The sequence below is a fragment of the Bufo gargarizans genome, chromosome 1 (assembly GCF_014858855.1).
Source record: "Bufo gargarizans isolate SCDJY-AF-19 chromosome 1, ASM1485885v1, whole genome shotgun sequence".
NCBI classification, from domain to species: Eukaryota; Metazoa; Chordata; class Amphibia; order Anura; family Bufonidae; genus Bufo; species Bufo gargarizans.
In genome coordinates, this window is record NC_058080.1 from 666,116,145 (window position 1) to 666,133,019 (window position 16,875).

The following is a 16,875-nucleotide window of genomic DNA, read 5'->3' on the forward strand; positions in this document are numbered from 1 at the left end:
ACAGTTGGTCCTAAAATGCGGCAGTTATACAGACTGTTTTTCCGGGATCACACAAGGCCACATGACAACAGTCTAAGGGAGCATTCACACGACCGTAAGTGTTTTGCGGTCTGCAAATTGCGGATCTGCAAAACACGGATACCGGCCGCGTGCGTTCCGCATTTTGCGGACCGCACATGGCCGGCGCTATATATAGAGAATGCTCTATCTTTTTTGCGGGGCCACGGAACGGAACAAGGGATGCAGACAGCACACGGTGTGCTGTCCGCATCTTTTGCGGCCCCATTGAAATGAATGGGTCCGCACCCGTTCCGCAAATTTGCGGAACGGATGTGGATCCATTTATACGGTCGTGTGAATGCTCCTTTAGAGGATACAGCAGGTTGGTTTCTGATAAACAGGCATAATAAAAGACAAAAGAACCATATCAATAAGCTGCAGAATATTGTTGTTAAGTCTTTTTAATACTATGCTTAACGCGGACCCACACTGATTATATCCCATAGAAATATTGTATTAAATATCTGCAGACAGTTAGTAAACTGTAGGAGAAAAAAAGCCCTTTAGAAGTATAAAGGAAAAAGTAATTAAATGGTTGAATCCATGACTGTAGCAGATAAGATAAACACGTAATACAAAGGGCTGAAACACATTCACCGCAGCTTCAATATTTGGACGGAAAAAGTGACTCAGCCGCAGCTCATTAATCATTTTATCAAGGCCAGTTTCTGCATTATGCCGTGATTATAGCCAAGTAAAAATCTACATTCATTGCACTCATTGTGAGCTAAAGGGTGACGGAGATAAACCTGCACTCAGTGATAGATGGTATATGGTCTGGATGGAGAATAGGCAGGGTACTGTGGTAGCCGTGCTCAGCAAGTATCACTGGCATGTCACCGAAGGACACAGGATAATGAATGGACTGGAAGGGAATGGAAAATCCTTAAGATGGAACGATTTTTTGTAATAGGTTAAAATGTGTTTGAGTATTAGCGAAAGGAAAGAAGCAAATGGTAATGTACCAAAAACATGCGGCAGAAATTTCTGCAACAAATTTGCCACGTGTGGAATGGATGCATGTTTATTTTTTCTTGCCCATGAGCTGTGAGTGGTATTGCAGTCCTTGTCATCTAAATGAGGTTGAGCTAAAATACCTGAAACCGCCCCAATGGACAAGAGGAGAGCTTTTTTTTTTTGCAATCCCCTATAAGGAATCAATAATGCATTTAATTTTAGTTATATTAAACGAATGTAAGTACAGATGAGCGAATTATAAAAAAAATTCAATTCGGCTGCTTCGCTGAATTTTACAAAAAAAATCTGCTTTGTGACGAATTACTTCTTTGCAAAGCTCTTTTATTTGTAAGCAGTGGGTGCAATGACAGGGAACGGCGATTGTGCCGCTCTCCATCATTGTACCCCTCAGATGGGGCATCTGATATAAATAACAGAGTGTAAAATAAAAAAAATGAAAATCATACTTACCTCATCAATTTGCTCACGATGGGCCGGCTGCCGCCATCTCGCGAAATCTTGCGGGGCCAGTGATGACGTCAACACGTCACCTGGCATTCTGACGTTATATGTCATATGGCAGGATTTTCTTCAAGCAAGATGGCGGCCGCTGGACCATCGTGAGCTAATTGATGAGATAAGTATGTTTTTTGGGGTTTGTATTTTCCACTATTTCAGTTAAAATCGATTCGCTACCACGAAGCACGAGGAAATTCGGCTTCGCGGCGAACCAAATTTATTCTGAAGTTTGGATCGAAGTCCACTTGGTGGACTTCAGTTCGCTCAACACTAATGTAAGTATTATAAGTATACAGAAGAAAAATGTTTTTAAAATGTTGTTTTGACATATTAGTGACACACACATATTTTCTGTGTAGAAGAGGTCGGAGCGCTCCTGGAACATTCAGGGGAGTTCTTCATGATATAACACTAGAGACGGCCATACACATTAGTCTAAAGTGGATCAAAAAGGATGATTTCAACCAAAACGAATGTTCGTTGGTTGAATTTTAGAAACAAATGATTATATGAATGTTTTATCCGACAGAAGACCATTATCGTTTGAAAAGAAATTGGCAATGATTAATATTTTCGTCCAATAGTTGTCTGAAAAATCTTTAGTTAAATAAAGACCATTTGTGAACTAAAGATCTTTCTTTGAAAGAAAGTTCCCAGAAAGATCTTTCGTCCATCACCCAATTTCCTTGAACATGTATGACCAGTTTGAAAATCTGTAACGGCCAATATGGACTAAAGTGTGCATGACCAAGTCTGACAAAAAGAACGTTCACCAGATGTTTATTCAACTGCTATTCAACCATTTCCTATCTAACGTGTACGGCCACCTTAACCTTGTTGGATTTATGAATGCCCTTTTTTCAGGATGGAGTTTTAGCATGGGATCGGCCTACCAGTTCCACAGCTGGAGAGTGTTTGTCATTGTATGTGCACTACCTTGTGTCTCTGCGGTCGTGGCCCTCACATTTATGCCAGAAAGTCCACGATTCCTTTTAGAGGTAAGAACTTAAATGAGAACTACACTAGTAGTAGAGTACTTACTTTTTATTCCATAGAAATACAGACGTGGACAAAATTGTTGGTACCCTTTGGTCAATGAAAGAAAAAGTCACAATGGTCACAGAAATAACTTTAATCTGACAAAAGTAATAATAAATTAAAATTCTATAAATGTTAACCAATGAAAGTCAGACATTGTTTTTCAACCATGCTTCAACAGAATTATGTAAAAAAATAAACTCATGAAACAGGCATGGACAAAAATGATGGTACCCCTAGAAAACACAGAACATAATGTGACCAAAGGGACATGTTAATTCAAGGTGTGTCCACTAATTAGCATCACAGGTGTCTACAACCTTGTAATCAGCCATTGGGCCTATATATATGGCTCCAGGTAATCACTGTGTTGTTTGGTGATATGGTGTGTACCACACTCGACATGGACCAGAGGAAGCAAAGGAAAGAGCTGTCTCAAGAGATCAGAAAGAAAATTATAGACAAGCATGTTAAAGGTAAAGGCTATAAGACCATCTCCAAGCAACTAGATGTTCCTGTGAGTACAGTTGCACATATTATTCATAAGTTTAAGATCCATGGGACTGTAGCCAACCTCCCTGGACGTGGCCGCAGGAGGAAAATTGATGACAAATCTAAGAGACGGATAATCCGAATGGTAACAAAAGAGCCTAGAAAGACTTCTAAAGAGATTCAAGGTGAACTTCATGCTCAAGGAACATCAGTGTCAGATCGCACCATCCGTCGTTGTTTGAGCCAAAGTGGACTACATGGGAGACGACCAAGGAGGACACCATTGTTGAAAACGAATCATAAAAAAGCAAGACTGGAATATGCCAAACTACATGTTGACAAGCCACAAAGCTTCTGGGAGAATGTCCTGTGGACAGATGAGACAAAAATCGAAGTTTTTGCCAAGGCACATCAGCTGTATGTTCACAGACGAAAAAATGAAGCATATCAAGAAAAGAACACTGTCCCTACTGTGAAACATGGAGGAGGCTCTGTTATGTTCTGGGGCTGCTTTGCTGCGTCTGGCACAGGGTGTCTTGAATCTGTGCAGGGTACAATGAAATCTCAAGACTATCAAGGAATTCTAGAGAGAAATGTACTAGCCAGTGTCAGAAAGCTTGGTCTCAGTCGCAGGTCATGGGTCTTGCAACAGGACAATGACCCAAAACACACCGCTAAAAACACCCAAGAATGGCTAAGAGGAAAAAATTGGACTATTCTAAAGTGGCCTTCTATGAGCCCTGACCTCAATCCTATTGAGCATCTTTGGAAGGAGCTGAAACATGCAGTCTGGAAAAGGCACCCTTCAAACCGGACACAACTGGAGCAGTTTGCTCATGAGGAGTGGGCCAAAATACCTGCTGAGAGGTGCAGATGTCTCATTGACAGTTACAGGAAGCGTTTGATTGCAGTGATTGCCTCAAAAGGTTGCGCAACAAAATATTAAGTTAGGGGTACCATCATTTTTGTCCATGCCTGTTTCATGAGTTTATTTTTTTACATAATTCTGTTGAAGCATGGTTGAAAAACAATGTCTGACTTTCATTGGTTAACATTTATAGAATTTTAATTTATTATTACTTTTGTCAGATTAAAGTTATTTCTGTGACCATTGTGACTTTTTCTTTCATTGACCAAAGGGTACCAACAATTTTGTCCACGTCTGTATATGAAATCTAATGTTTAGTTACCTGGTCACGTAAAATTTGGTACAGTCCACCCTTATGTCAGCCGAAGACATCTGCAATCTTTAGGCAGTGTAGACACTTATCTCCTTCAAACTATAAAAATTACATGCTGGTTTGCATGTCGGACAGACATGTTAAGAGGGAGTATGCTGAGTAGTGGAATGCTCAATATCCATCTTATGCTTGTAGCCAAATTTAGATTTCAGTACATCAGATGCTGTTTTAATTACATTTACTTAAAGGGGTTGTCCTACAAAAAATATATTTAACAATTTTCAAATGAGCACCTGGATCTGAAAACCTTTGTAATTGCATGCAGTAAAAAAAAATTGTATAACCACTGAGTCCTTCAATAGAATGTATCTGTATAGCGCCACCTTCTGTTTGTTTTGTTTTTTATTGCTCGTCTGTCCATTTTGCTGAGGTGGACGCATCTGCTCAGTTCCGTCCGTCAGCTGCCTCCTGAGCTATGATAGGAAGAGAGTGGTAGCAGAAAGGACACTCCCCTTGAGCTGCCAGCTCGATATAAATCTAACAGATCAATAAATGGGGAGATCTCTGGATACATGTGAGGTACAGGGCTAGTGTACAGGGTTGATTGTCATGCACTGTATGCTGTCTGATTTTTTAAAAGTGTAACTGTCATTTTTCTTTTATTTGTGTAATGTATCGGGGCAGTGATACTGACCATTTTTGTAAAATACTTTAAATACTGGATTCGTACCTTTTTATTAGAAAAATAGCTCTAAAGTGGCCCATTTTGAGCCTTAGCAACGCTCCCCTGTCTTCTGTTTACATAACAGTGGAGACTTGCTAACACTGATTGTTATGTAAACAGAAGACAGAGGAGCGTTGCTAAGGCTCAAAATGGGCCACTTTAGAGCTATTTTTCTAATAAAAAGGTACGAATCCAGTATTTAAAGTATTTTACAAAAATGGTCAGTATCACTGCCCCGATACATTACACAAATAAAAAAAAAATGACAGTTACACTTTAACCCTTTCAGAACTGGGCCATTTTTTTATTTAGCGTTTTTGTTTTTCACTCCCTGCCTTCCCATAGTCCTAACTTTTTTATTTTTTCATTCACATAGCCTAATGAGGGCTTATTTTTTGCGGAACAAGTTGTACTTTCTAATGGCAGTATTTACGGTTGCATACCATGTAGTGGTAAGCAGAAACAAATTCCAAATTGGGTAGAACTGGGAAAAAACGCAATTCTGATAAAAGTTTTTATATTTTTTTATTACACTGTACACCATGCAGCAAAATTGACCTGTTAAATTAAGTCTCCTGGTCAGTACGGTTCAAATGATTCCACACTTGTATAATTTTTCTTGCATTCTAATACTGAAAAAATGTAAAACCTTTAAAAGAAAAAAAAAATGTATAACCATATTCTGACCCCTATAACTTTTTTGTAGTTATGTGTACTGGGCTGTGAGGGCTCAATTTTTGCGGGATAATCTGTTCTTTTCAGAGATACCAATTTGAAGTGTATGAGACTTTTTGATAATTTTTTATAAAAAAAATTATTAGGTAGTTGAAGTGACAAAAAATAGCAAATTGGCTGTTTTTATTTTTTTCCTGTTACAATATTTGCCGTATGCCATTAATATTGTTATATTTTAATAGTATAGGTATTTTTGCGGCGATGCCTATGATGTTTACTTTTTTTATTGGTTAAGTATTTTTATTTTAAGGAAAGGGGGGGGTGATTTGAACCTTGGGTGACAATAACTGGCAATCATCGCCCATTGTGTTCACTGATGGCTAAATAGCCATCATTGAAGACTTCATTTGGAATATAGCAATACAATGCTGCTGCCTAGTGGTCTGTATTGGTATATTCCTGAAATAGGCACCAAAGCCTGCTTGAGGCTTCAGTGTATTTCAGCGAAGTAACACGTTCCCCGATCTCAACCGGGGAACGCTGTTACTGGACCGGAAGTGCATGACTCCTGCTTCCGGACTGATCAGATGCCGTGGTCACATTTGACCACGACATCTAAGGGGTAAAATGTGCGAGATAAGTCTTATGTCTGATTGCATACATGTGCCGCGGGTCCATGCTATTTAAAATAGCAGAAACCCTGCGTCTATGGCCATGTTTAAAGACCAGAACATGACCGTACATGTACATTATCGGTCCCTAAGGGGTTAAGAAACTGTTCATTAAATTATTCTTTTTATACCGTTTACTAGATTGGAAAACATGATGAAGCCTGGATGATCTTGAAACAAATTCATGACACAAATATGAGGGCTCGTGGGCAGCCGGAGAAAGTATTTACGGTGAGTGCAAAGAAATGTTTATTTTCTAGCAATATATTGAATATACTGTATATATCCCTGACAAAAATGGCCACCTGCTGCTCAATCATGGAAGTATACAAGAAAATAACATTGTTTTTTGTGAACTGTGACCATCTCTTTGTAACACAGAATATGCTGGCGCTATACAAGCCATATAAAATACAGTCTGTTGAAAGGGATCGCTCTCTTACAGGGGGTCGCAATCACAGACTTCTCCTCTGATAAGGGGGTTCAAGTCCAAATGGTGCTTTATTTTGGCACTTCAGCACCAGCATAAACAAACATCAAAATAAACACCTGCCCGTCTAGGCACTTTCTAATACATGTATCGTCTCTACCTCACCTGTAGAGCGCAGTTTACAAACAGGGTAGCGGGTTCTGACACTCAGCCGGTCAGCTCACCAAACACAAGTCTAGGGGAGAGATCCGGCTTCACTAAGCCGCACGGTCTAACAGCCCTCCTGGGTGTGACCACACAAGCCTCTCAGGCTTTCCTCTTTCCTGTAGGGTCACTTCCTCTTCCCCCAGACTCATACACAGAGGGTTGATTTATCACCTGGGGCCAGGGAACCTGTAATGGACTTGAGGTGTGAACTGGAAGACTCCCACTACCAACCTGTCTCCCAGTCCAAAGAAATCCAGCCCATACAACTTTAAATAAAAAAACAGCTCCAGCAACTATGCCTTGCAGAAGCCATACCATTTCTGGATTTCAGTTCTCACCAAGCTAAACTGAAAAACCGGGTGAGATACACACCCTCACCATACCGCTACCGTGCACTTTACTGTACACATTGCCACACTGTATACACAGTACTATCTGGACAACCACATTTGCAGCTTTCTAAATGTTGATTTCTATGATGGTTTTATTTTTTTTGCAGGTCCAAAGAATTAAGACTCCAAAACAAATAGACGAGCTTATTGAAATCAACACAGACACAGGCACTTGGTACAGAAGAGGCTTTGTAAGGGTTCGCACTGAATTGTATGGTGTAAGTGAAATCATAAGAATAGTCAATAGACGAGAACCTAATTCAAGGTGATGCAGTCATTGCCAGAGTAACATTTCATTATTTCAAAGCAAGAGAAAAATATATTTTATTGCGTATGAAATGTCAAATCATTGATTATTACTAACATGCTTTATTGTTCAAATCTGCAGCAATCTTCTGGTTTCAGCACCCGTCTATTGGTCCTGCCAGCCATTCTTCTGGGATTCTGGGATTTTGTGTATAGAGCTGAGGACATGGGTTGCTAGATCGCCGCTAGCACATCCGCAATACCCAGTCCCCATAGCTCTGTGTGCTTTTATTGTGTAAAAAAAACGATTTGATACATATGCAAATTAACCTGAGATGAGTCCTGTCCCTGAGAAGAGCAAGGGACAGGACTCATCTCAGGTTAATTTGCATATGTATCAAATCGTTTTATTTTAACACAATAAAAGCACACAGAGCTATGGGGACTGGGTATTGCGGATGTGCTAGAGGCCATCTAGCAACCCATGTCCTCAGCTCTATACACAAAATCCCGGTTAAAGGTTCCCTTTAAACCAAAATGTCACCGCAGAGTTGAAAAATAAAGTAAGTTAGAAAAAAATAGTGTAGAAAGTTCCTTCTGAGTAAGACTTTCTTTAACTCAATATTCATAGAAACATTATTTTTTTTTACATTTTGGCAGGTTTGTGTTTTTTTTTATTTTATTCAGTAGTAGGGTTGAGCGAACCCATGGAAGTTCGGGGTCGCCGGGTTCGGCCAAACTTAAGGTCAAAGTTCGGGTTCGGGGCTGGAACTTGACCCGAACTTCACCCCAAACGCAGACCCTATTTAAGTCAATGGGGACCCGAACTTTACTTTATTATTTTTCATTATAACATGGTTATAACGGAAAATAATAGCATTCTTAAAACAGAATGCCAAATAAAATGTCTACTGAGGTGTTAAAAATAAAAAATAAACTCACCTCATCCATTTGATCGCGCAGCCGGTATCTTTTTTTCTTCAGGACCTGCAAAAGGACCTGTGGTGACGTCACCACACTCACCACGTGGTGAGCGTGGTGACATCACCGCAGTCTTTCTATCTTCATTCAGCAGGACCTGCGTTGACCGTCACCACAGGTCCTTTTGTAGGACCTGAAGAAAAGAGGATACCGGCTGTGGGATCAAGTGGATGAGGTGAGGTTTTTTTTGTTTTTTTTTTAACCCCTCTGTAGTCATTTTATTTAGCATTCTGTTTTAAGAATGCTATTATTTTCCGTTATAACCATTTTATACCAGAAAATAATAAAATCACCCGAACACCGAACCTGAACTTCAGTGAAAAAGTCCGGGTTCGGGTCTGGGTACCCGAACTCGCAAAGTTCGGCATTAACCCGAACTTTGTAGTTCGGGTTCGCTCAACTCTATTCAGTAGTACTATACGAAGGAAAAAAAATTGTCCTTCTGTAACACAACTATAAAGCCTCCCATATAGATGTGTAATCGACATCTGTATCAGATTTTGCTGCTGTGAGGGGAAAATGTTATCTGCTGTATAATCCTCATGTTAATAGTAGGTGTAGAATTGGGATAACTGTATATAATGTTCTCTTGATAGGCCTAGATAAAGATGGTTATCAGTGTAATGTGTGATGCTCTAATTGAGTCACTACAGTAAGGTCTCTCCCTGGCCCCAGTGTTGTTTGCATTGCTAGAAATCCAAACAGGAACTTAACAAACCAGGACAGGAAGCAGAATACATGGGGTGCTTTAAATAAAAAAAATTATATCCAGAAAAGCATCTACCTGTTTTTTTCATTAAAAAACAATACACAGTATATTCACATACAGATTGTTAAGAGGTGATAAGACAAATTGAAAAATAAAATAATGAAAATGTTCCTAAAAGGAAAATATGATCCTTTAATCACTCTTGAGGGGATATGAGTAGGCAGAGGTAGTGGTCACAGCCAGGCTGTGTTTGCCTATAAACTTCTCTGCCACATAAGATGACACCAGTATAGAAAATAGCACATGGAAGGTGGGGGGTCCTGCATTTTGTTTTGGGTAGTCTCGCTCTTTTCTTTCTTCTTCTCCTGTATTTAAAGAGGACCTTTTCATCTGGCAACAAATTTGTGAAATTAAGTGTCATGATCTGTACAGCGGCGCCCAGGGATCTCACTGCACTTACTATTATCCCTGAGCGCCGCTCCGTTCTCCTGCTATGCCCTCCGGTATGTTCGGTCTCTGGGTTATAGTGGGTGGAGACTTAGGGGACTTGGTTATAGTAAGAAGTAGACTGCCCTTGTTCTCCTGGCCAATCGCAGCAGAGCTCAAAGCCTGGGAGGTTTTTTTTTTCCCAGGCTGTGAGCTCTGCGCTGCGATTGGCCAGCGCTACAGCCTAGAAGAAGGAGATGCCCAGGAGAACAAGGGAAAACTCCGCCTACTATAACCAAGTGACTGAACATACTGGAGGTCATAGCAGGAGAACGGAGCAGCGCCCAGGGATAATAGTAAGTGCAGTAAGATCCCTGGGCGCCGCTGTATATATTATTATGCTTAGTTCACAATTTTTTGCCAGATGAAAGGTCCTCTTTAAATAGTCAGAAGGCCATAGCCATTGGACTATTTTGATCATGTTTTTTTGTGAATACATTTATTTTCTTGCTATTTGTCTTTTTTTATTTTATGATACAATGATATTATTCTGCACCAATGTAAGTATTTTGTATGAATAATATCCGTCACAATATCATAATATTCAACTGTATCCCAAATCAGACCCATCTTTTCTCTTTCCGATAAATTTGTGAAAACGCTAAAAATCAAAACACAATTTCTAGAATAATCCTGACCTTAATGTCTAATCTGGGCACAGACCAATATGTAACCAGTGATACAGATCTACTAGTATCAAAATCCCTCAGATTTATCACATCAAATGTCTACATAATCTGAGATTACCCAGACACCAGTAATGTTATCTTTTATGATATTAATCCCTTTCTTCTTTCTGACTAGGTAGAGGTAGCCTCCTTAGATAAATCTGCCTACAGTGTTAAAAAGCAAACCCAGCATTAGCTAATATTAGCTACCAAAAGTGCAAGTTGCATTAATTCCTGTGCATCCATCCTTTAAAATATTAAGCAGATGGCATTCTAAGTAAAAAGTGCATTGTGCTCGTCTGCATATTATAATCTTAAAACCTAGGAAGGTTTAGCACAAGCATCTTCAGAAAACAATCCAAGACTAAGCCAAAACTACATGCAAATCGGAGATGGGGCCATGTTCGGTGTATGTGATTAAGGTCTAATGCACATGAACGTGTGTCGGCTGTTCTGTGCATTGGGGACCATCAGTGTGGTTTCCTCAGCCAGATGCAGATCCTTTCATCTTGAATAGGTCCTTGAGCCGTCCACTCTGCAGAAAAATTGAACGTGCTTTATTTTGTGCGGTGCGGAAGCATGGAGAGAGGTTCAGTGTCTCAGTTCCACACCACTCCTTCCGGATTGCGGACCCATTCAAGTGAATGCGTCAGCATCCATGATACGGTGTGTACACAGCCGGTGCCTGTATATTGCGGACCCGCTGTTACAGGCACGGCCGGGCAACGGCCGTGTGCATGAGGCCTGGCATGAAGAGGATAGTTGGGATCTGCATGATGATTCTTTTGTCATCATTATGTCAAGCAGAAGAGTAGGATGCAAGCACAGGGATGGAGCCGTGGGATAAGCATACATCCAGTCATACCATTGCACAGAGCTGTACACTTTTAGGTCCCAATACAAAAATCTCTATAAGGCACATCCCCCCCCCCCCCCCTTACCATGTGGCATTTGTAATACTGGTGTGTTGCTTTTAATTCCTTCAGGCTCCAGGGACTAGGTGCGACCGCTACCTCTGCTCCTCTTATACCTGCACCCATCATTGCAAGCTCAATTGCTGTCTTGCATTCTAGTCAAAGCACTTACAAGATCAATGTGGGTTTCTTTATAATTTTCTGGCATGTCTAGACAGGATGAAGCATATATAGATTTGTGGTTCAGCAGGCCAGTCATAAGCCTGTCCTACATGGGCACTGCTGCTGTATATGCCATGCAAAGTGAGTTTACTCTTGTTGCTGGTGCCAGTAGTTCTTTTCTCTATTGCCAGGGCACATACCCCCCTCCCCCCCCCCAAGGCATAACCCTATATCTAATAATGGTAATTAAAGGGGTTATCCCGTGACTAATGTAAAAAAAAAAAAATCAACATAGTACATGACAATCTCTTTCTAACAAAGCTAGAACCAGCCCTGTACCTCACATGGATCCAGAGATCTCCCCATTCACTGCTCTGCTAGATTTATATCACGGTAACAACGCAAGGGGAGTGTCTTTTCTGCTGCAGCTCAGGGGGTGTGTCCATGCTCTCCCTATCACAGCTCAGGGGATGTGTCCATGCTCTCCCTATCACAGCTCAGGGGATGTGTCCATGCTCTCCCTATCACAGCTCAGGGGGTGTGTCCATGCTCTCCCTATCACAGCTCAGGGGGTGTGTCCATGCTCTCCCTATCACAGCTCAGGGGGTGTGTCCATGCTCTCCCTATCACAGCTCAGGAGGCAGTTGAAGGATGAAACTGAGCATCTGCGGCCTTCTCAGTGAGCAGGATAAATAAGAAAAAAAAAACAGCTATACAGATACATTTTATTGAATAGCTCAGAGGCTATGCAAAATTTTGAATTACATGCAATTACAAAAGTATTTAGATCCAGGTGCAGGTTTGAAAACTGTAGAAATATTTGTCTTGGGACAACCCCTTAAAGCTTTTCAAAAGCTTATTAATGACCATGGGAGGAAGTTGTATACTTTATTATTACCCGCTGCAACATTGTTTCAATAAATACAAAGTAAAATAATAATTTTAACCACTTTCCGTCTGCCCATAGGATATAAACGTCCTATGGGTGGACCTCTATTTCTGAAAGCACGTTTTAAAACGTCCTTTCAGAAACAGCAGCTGCACGCTAATCGTGCAGCTGCTGATCGGGTTGCCCGCTGTCAGTGACAGCAGGGCAACCCAGAGAGAAGGCAGGGACAGTTCCCAGGTGTCCCTGCCTTCCGGATCGCTGCAGACACAGCGCTCACCGAGCGCTGTGTATGCAGAGCAGGAAGCGCTGTGCGCTTCCTGTTCCGGCCCGGCGGTCATGTGACCGCCGAGACCGGAGAGTGCCGGAGCTGTGTGAGGTCTTACAGAGACCTCGATCAGCCCTGCTCTGAGGCTGTACAGTGCAGAATCACGCTGTACAGCCTCTCTGGGGGGTGCATTTCTTCTGTAACTGGGGCTACTATGTCAGCCCCAGTTACAGGAGAAATCAACAGTGAAAAAAAAAAGAAAAAGTGAAGCAAATGTCCCCCAGAGGTGTTGTATGACCTTATGGGGGACGAAAAGTGTAAAATAAAATAAAAAAAATAAAGGGTTGAAAAAAAAAAATTAAAAAAAGTTTCACATGTAAAAAAAAAAAGTCCCCAAGTAAGGAATAAAAAAAAATAGAAAAAATAAAATAAAATAGACATATTTGGTATTGCCGCGTCCATAAAAAACAGCTCTATAAAAATATCACATGATCTAACCCCTCGGGTGAACACCGTAAAAAAGAAAAACTGTGTCAAAACAAGCAATTTTTGTCACCTTGCATCACAAAAGGTGAAACACCAAGTGATCAAAAACGCGTATGTCCCACAAAATGGTACCAATAAAACCATCACCTCATCCCGCAAAAAATGAGCCCCTACATAAGAAAATCTCTCAAAAAATAAAAAAAATATAGCTCTTAGAACATGGAGACACTAAAACATCATTTTTTTGGTTTCAAAAATGCTATTATTGTGTTAAAGTGAAACAAATAAAAAAATGTATATATATTAGGTATTGCCGCGTCCGTAAAAACCAGCTTTATAAAAATATCACATGAGCTAACCCCTCAGATGAACACCGTAAAAAAATAAAAATAAAAACTGTGTCAAAACAAGCAATTTTTGTCACCTTGCATCACAAAAGGTGCAACACCAAGTGATCAAAAATGCGTATGTCCCACAAAATGGTACCAATAAAACCGTCACCTCATCCCGCAAAAAATTAGCCCCTACATAAGAAAATCTCTCAAAAAATAGAAAAACTATAGCTCTTAGAACATGGACACATTAAAACATAATTTTTTTGTTTCAAAAATGCTATTATTGTGTAAAACTTTAATAAATGAGAAAAAGTATACATATTAGGTATCGCCACGTCCGTAACAATATGCTCTATAAAAATGTCACTTGACTGAACCCCTCAAGTGAACGCTGTAAAAATAAATAAATAGAAACTGTGCTAAAACAGCCAATTTTTTGGTCACCTTGCCCCATAAAGTGTTATAATGAATGATCAAAAAATCATATGTACCCAAAAATAGTACTAATAAAACTGGCACCTTATTCCCTAGTTTCCAAAATGGGGTCACTTCTTGGGAGTTTCTACTGTAAGGGTGCATCAGGGGGCTTCAAATGGGACATGGCATCTAAAAACCATGTGGAGTTCCTTTTCTTCTGCGCCCTGCCGTGTGCCCATACAGCAGTTTATGACCACATGTGGGGTGTTTCTGTAAACCGCAGAATCTGGGTAATAAATATTGAGTTTTGTTTGGCTGTTAACCATCGATGTGTTAAAGAAAAAATTGGATTAAAATGGAAAATCTGCCAACAAAGTGAAATTTTAAAATTTGATCTCCATTTTCCTTTAATTCTTGTGGAACACATAAAGGGTTAACAAAGTTTGTAAAATCGGTTTTGAATACCATGAGGGGTGTAGTTTCTACAATGGGGTCATTTATGGGGGTATCCACTATGTAGGCCCCACAAAGTGACTTCAGACCTGAACTGGTCCTTATAAAGTGGGTTTTGGCAATTTTCTTAAAAATTTGAAGAATTGCTTCTAAACTTCTAAACCTTCTAACATCCTAAAAAAATAAAATGACATTTCCAAAATGATGCCAACATAAAGTAGACATATGGGGAATGTTAAGTAATACATATTTTATGAGGTATCACTTTCTGTTTTAAAAGCAGAGAAATTGAAATTTAGAAAATTGCGAATTTTTTAAATTTTTGGGTAAATTTGGGATTTTTTCATAAATAAAGGTGAAATATTTTGACTCAAATTTATGACTATCATGAAGTACAATGTGTCACGAGGAAACAATCTCTGAATGACTTGGATAAATAAAGGCGTTCCAAAGTTATTACCACATAAAGTGAGATAAGTCAGTTTTGCTAAATTAGGCCTGGTCAGGAAGGGGGCAAATGGCCCAGATGGGAAGTGGTTAATTAATTGGGTTAGTTTGGGAATTTTAGACATTTGACTAAGTGCAGGAACTGGTATAACATAAAAATGAACACTATTTAGTACTTACCCATAACCTCTCTGCTCCAGTGCCATTACTCTGGGGGTCCCCGTTAATCCTGCAGTGACACGTACATCATTCCTCTGAATGCTGCAAAAAATCATGGGCTTGGGATGGCCTATCCCAAGGATAGGCCAGTAATATTTAAGTTTCCAAGAACCTGTCTATCTCTAACTCATAGATGGGTGTACTGAGTGGGTGACCCCAATCTGAGACCTAATAAGACATACAGATAGGGTTTTGTCCCTTTAAAGGAGTTGTCTATCCTTGAGCTACATCATAGTGTGTCATCACTAGGGGTTCGACTGCGTGACACCCACTGCCAATCAGCTGTATGAAAAGGCTGCATCCATTGGACAGCAGCTGTACTTGGTGTTGTATCCCAGGCCAACTCACTTGAGTGGTACTGAGCAGCATCTAGGCCACGCCACCAATGAACTTGACGTCACGGGACCAGGAAGAGGTTGCGATGCTCTGTGAGCTCTGTGGTCTCTTCAAACAGCTGATCAGCAGCGGTCCCGGGAGTCAGACCCCAACCATGAGAAATTGATGGCCTATCCTGAGGATAGGTCACCAGTAATAAACACTCGGACAACCGCTTTTATACCATAAGATTTTGCTGGCTATGCACATGTGATCTGAGGAAGGGCAGAAATCTCTTGAGTCTATCATAATCCATAAGACATTTGTCCTCAGGAATTATTTTGTACTAAATGTTCCCTAATTTGTACTTATCTGTATTTGAACAAAAGCACTGTGTAATGAGTGACAGTCCGGCCTAACCTGATAAAACTTCATCCTGCTAATAGGCCAGTAGATGACGATCCCTCCTACACTACTTCTATCTCATATTATGTCTGAAAATTAATTAAACTGAAAGCCTGTAATTATCGTGCCCCCTAATTACCCTTATCTTTTCTTATGAACAGTGCTGTATTGTGATGCGCTCTATCATTTACTTACATCATGGTTAATATCACACATTATTTTACAGATTTGGGTAACTTTCATGAAATGCTTTGATTATCCTGTCAAAGAAAACACAATCAAACTGACAATCGTGTGGCTCAGTCTGTCATTTGGGTATGTTTGCCTTTGATCCCTTGCAGTTCTGTTACATTGGTGTAAACTGTGATTTATTCTCTTTATTGTATAAGTGCTCTATACTGATTTTAAAACATTTGCCTTGAATTTTCAATGTGTCCAGTTAGGGGCGTAGCAAAAAAAAAATATACTAGTTATGCTTAAAATGAAACTCCTCATTCACCTATAGATGGTGATATACATTTGCTGAATGTTGGCCATACCTGCCTATTTTAACAGGACTGCCCCACTATCTACTGTGTTTGGGAATGTCTCGACTTGCATCGTGAGATAAAAGGGTCGGGCATGTTGGATTTTATTCTTTTGTTCTCCATATTTAAAACACATGCACAGTCAGCTACCCGGAATGGATAAGTGTTCAGCAAACAAGTATTCAGCTGACAGCTATCCTTGGTGTATGACAGCCTTATAGATGCAATCGGCATATATATAAATTTAACATATAAATGTGATTTAAACAATAGGTCATTTTATGATGGTACATTCTCTAGAAAATATGCCATTGGACACAGCCCAGCAATTCCACTAATAAATATCACCGTAGTATGCAATTTCTTCTTTCTCCACTGTCCAGGTATATCTACAGTGACATGCAAAAGTTTGGGCACCCCTGGTCAAAATTACTGTTACTGTGAACAGTTAAGCAAGTTGAAGATAAAATGATCTCCAAAAGGCATAAAGTTAAAGATTAAAGGGCTTCTGTCACCCCACTAAACTCCTTTTTTTTTTTTTTTTTTGGGTACTTATAATCCCTAAAAAAAAATAAAAAAAAATATCACTGAGGTACGACTACCTA

The 16,875-nt window shown here is 40.0% G+C and overlaps 1 protein-coding gene across 2 annotated transcripts in view; it reads left to right on the plus strand.

Annotated features, from left to right (window-relative positions):
• Window positions 1–16,875, plus strand: part of SV2C (synaptic vesicle glycoprotein 2C) — a 157,019-nt gene that overhangs the window by 105,937 nt on the left and 34,207 nt on the right. For both annotated transcript variants that reach the window (XM_044291982.1, XM_044291989.1), the window contains exons 4-7: window positions 2,401–2,534; window positions 6,459–6,548; window positions 7,454–7,564; window positions 15,970–16,058. In XM_044291982.1, coding sequence (XP_044147917.1) covers window positions 2,401–2,534; window positions 6,459–6,548; window positions 7,454–7,564; window positions 15,970–16,058 — 424 coding nt within the window. The remainder of the gene's footprint in view (window positions 1–2,400; window positions 2,535–6,458; window positions 6,549–7,453; window positions 7,565–15,969; window positions 16,059–16,875) is intronic.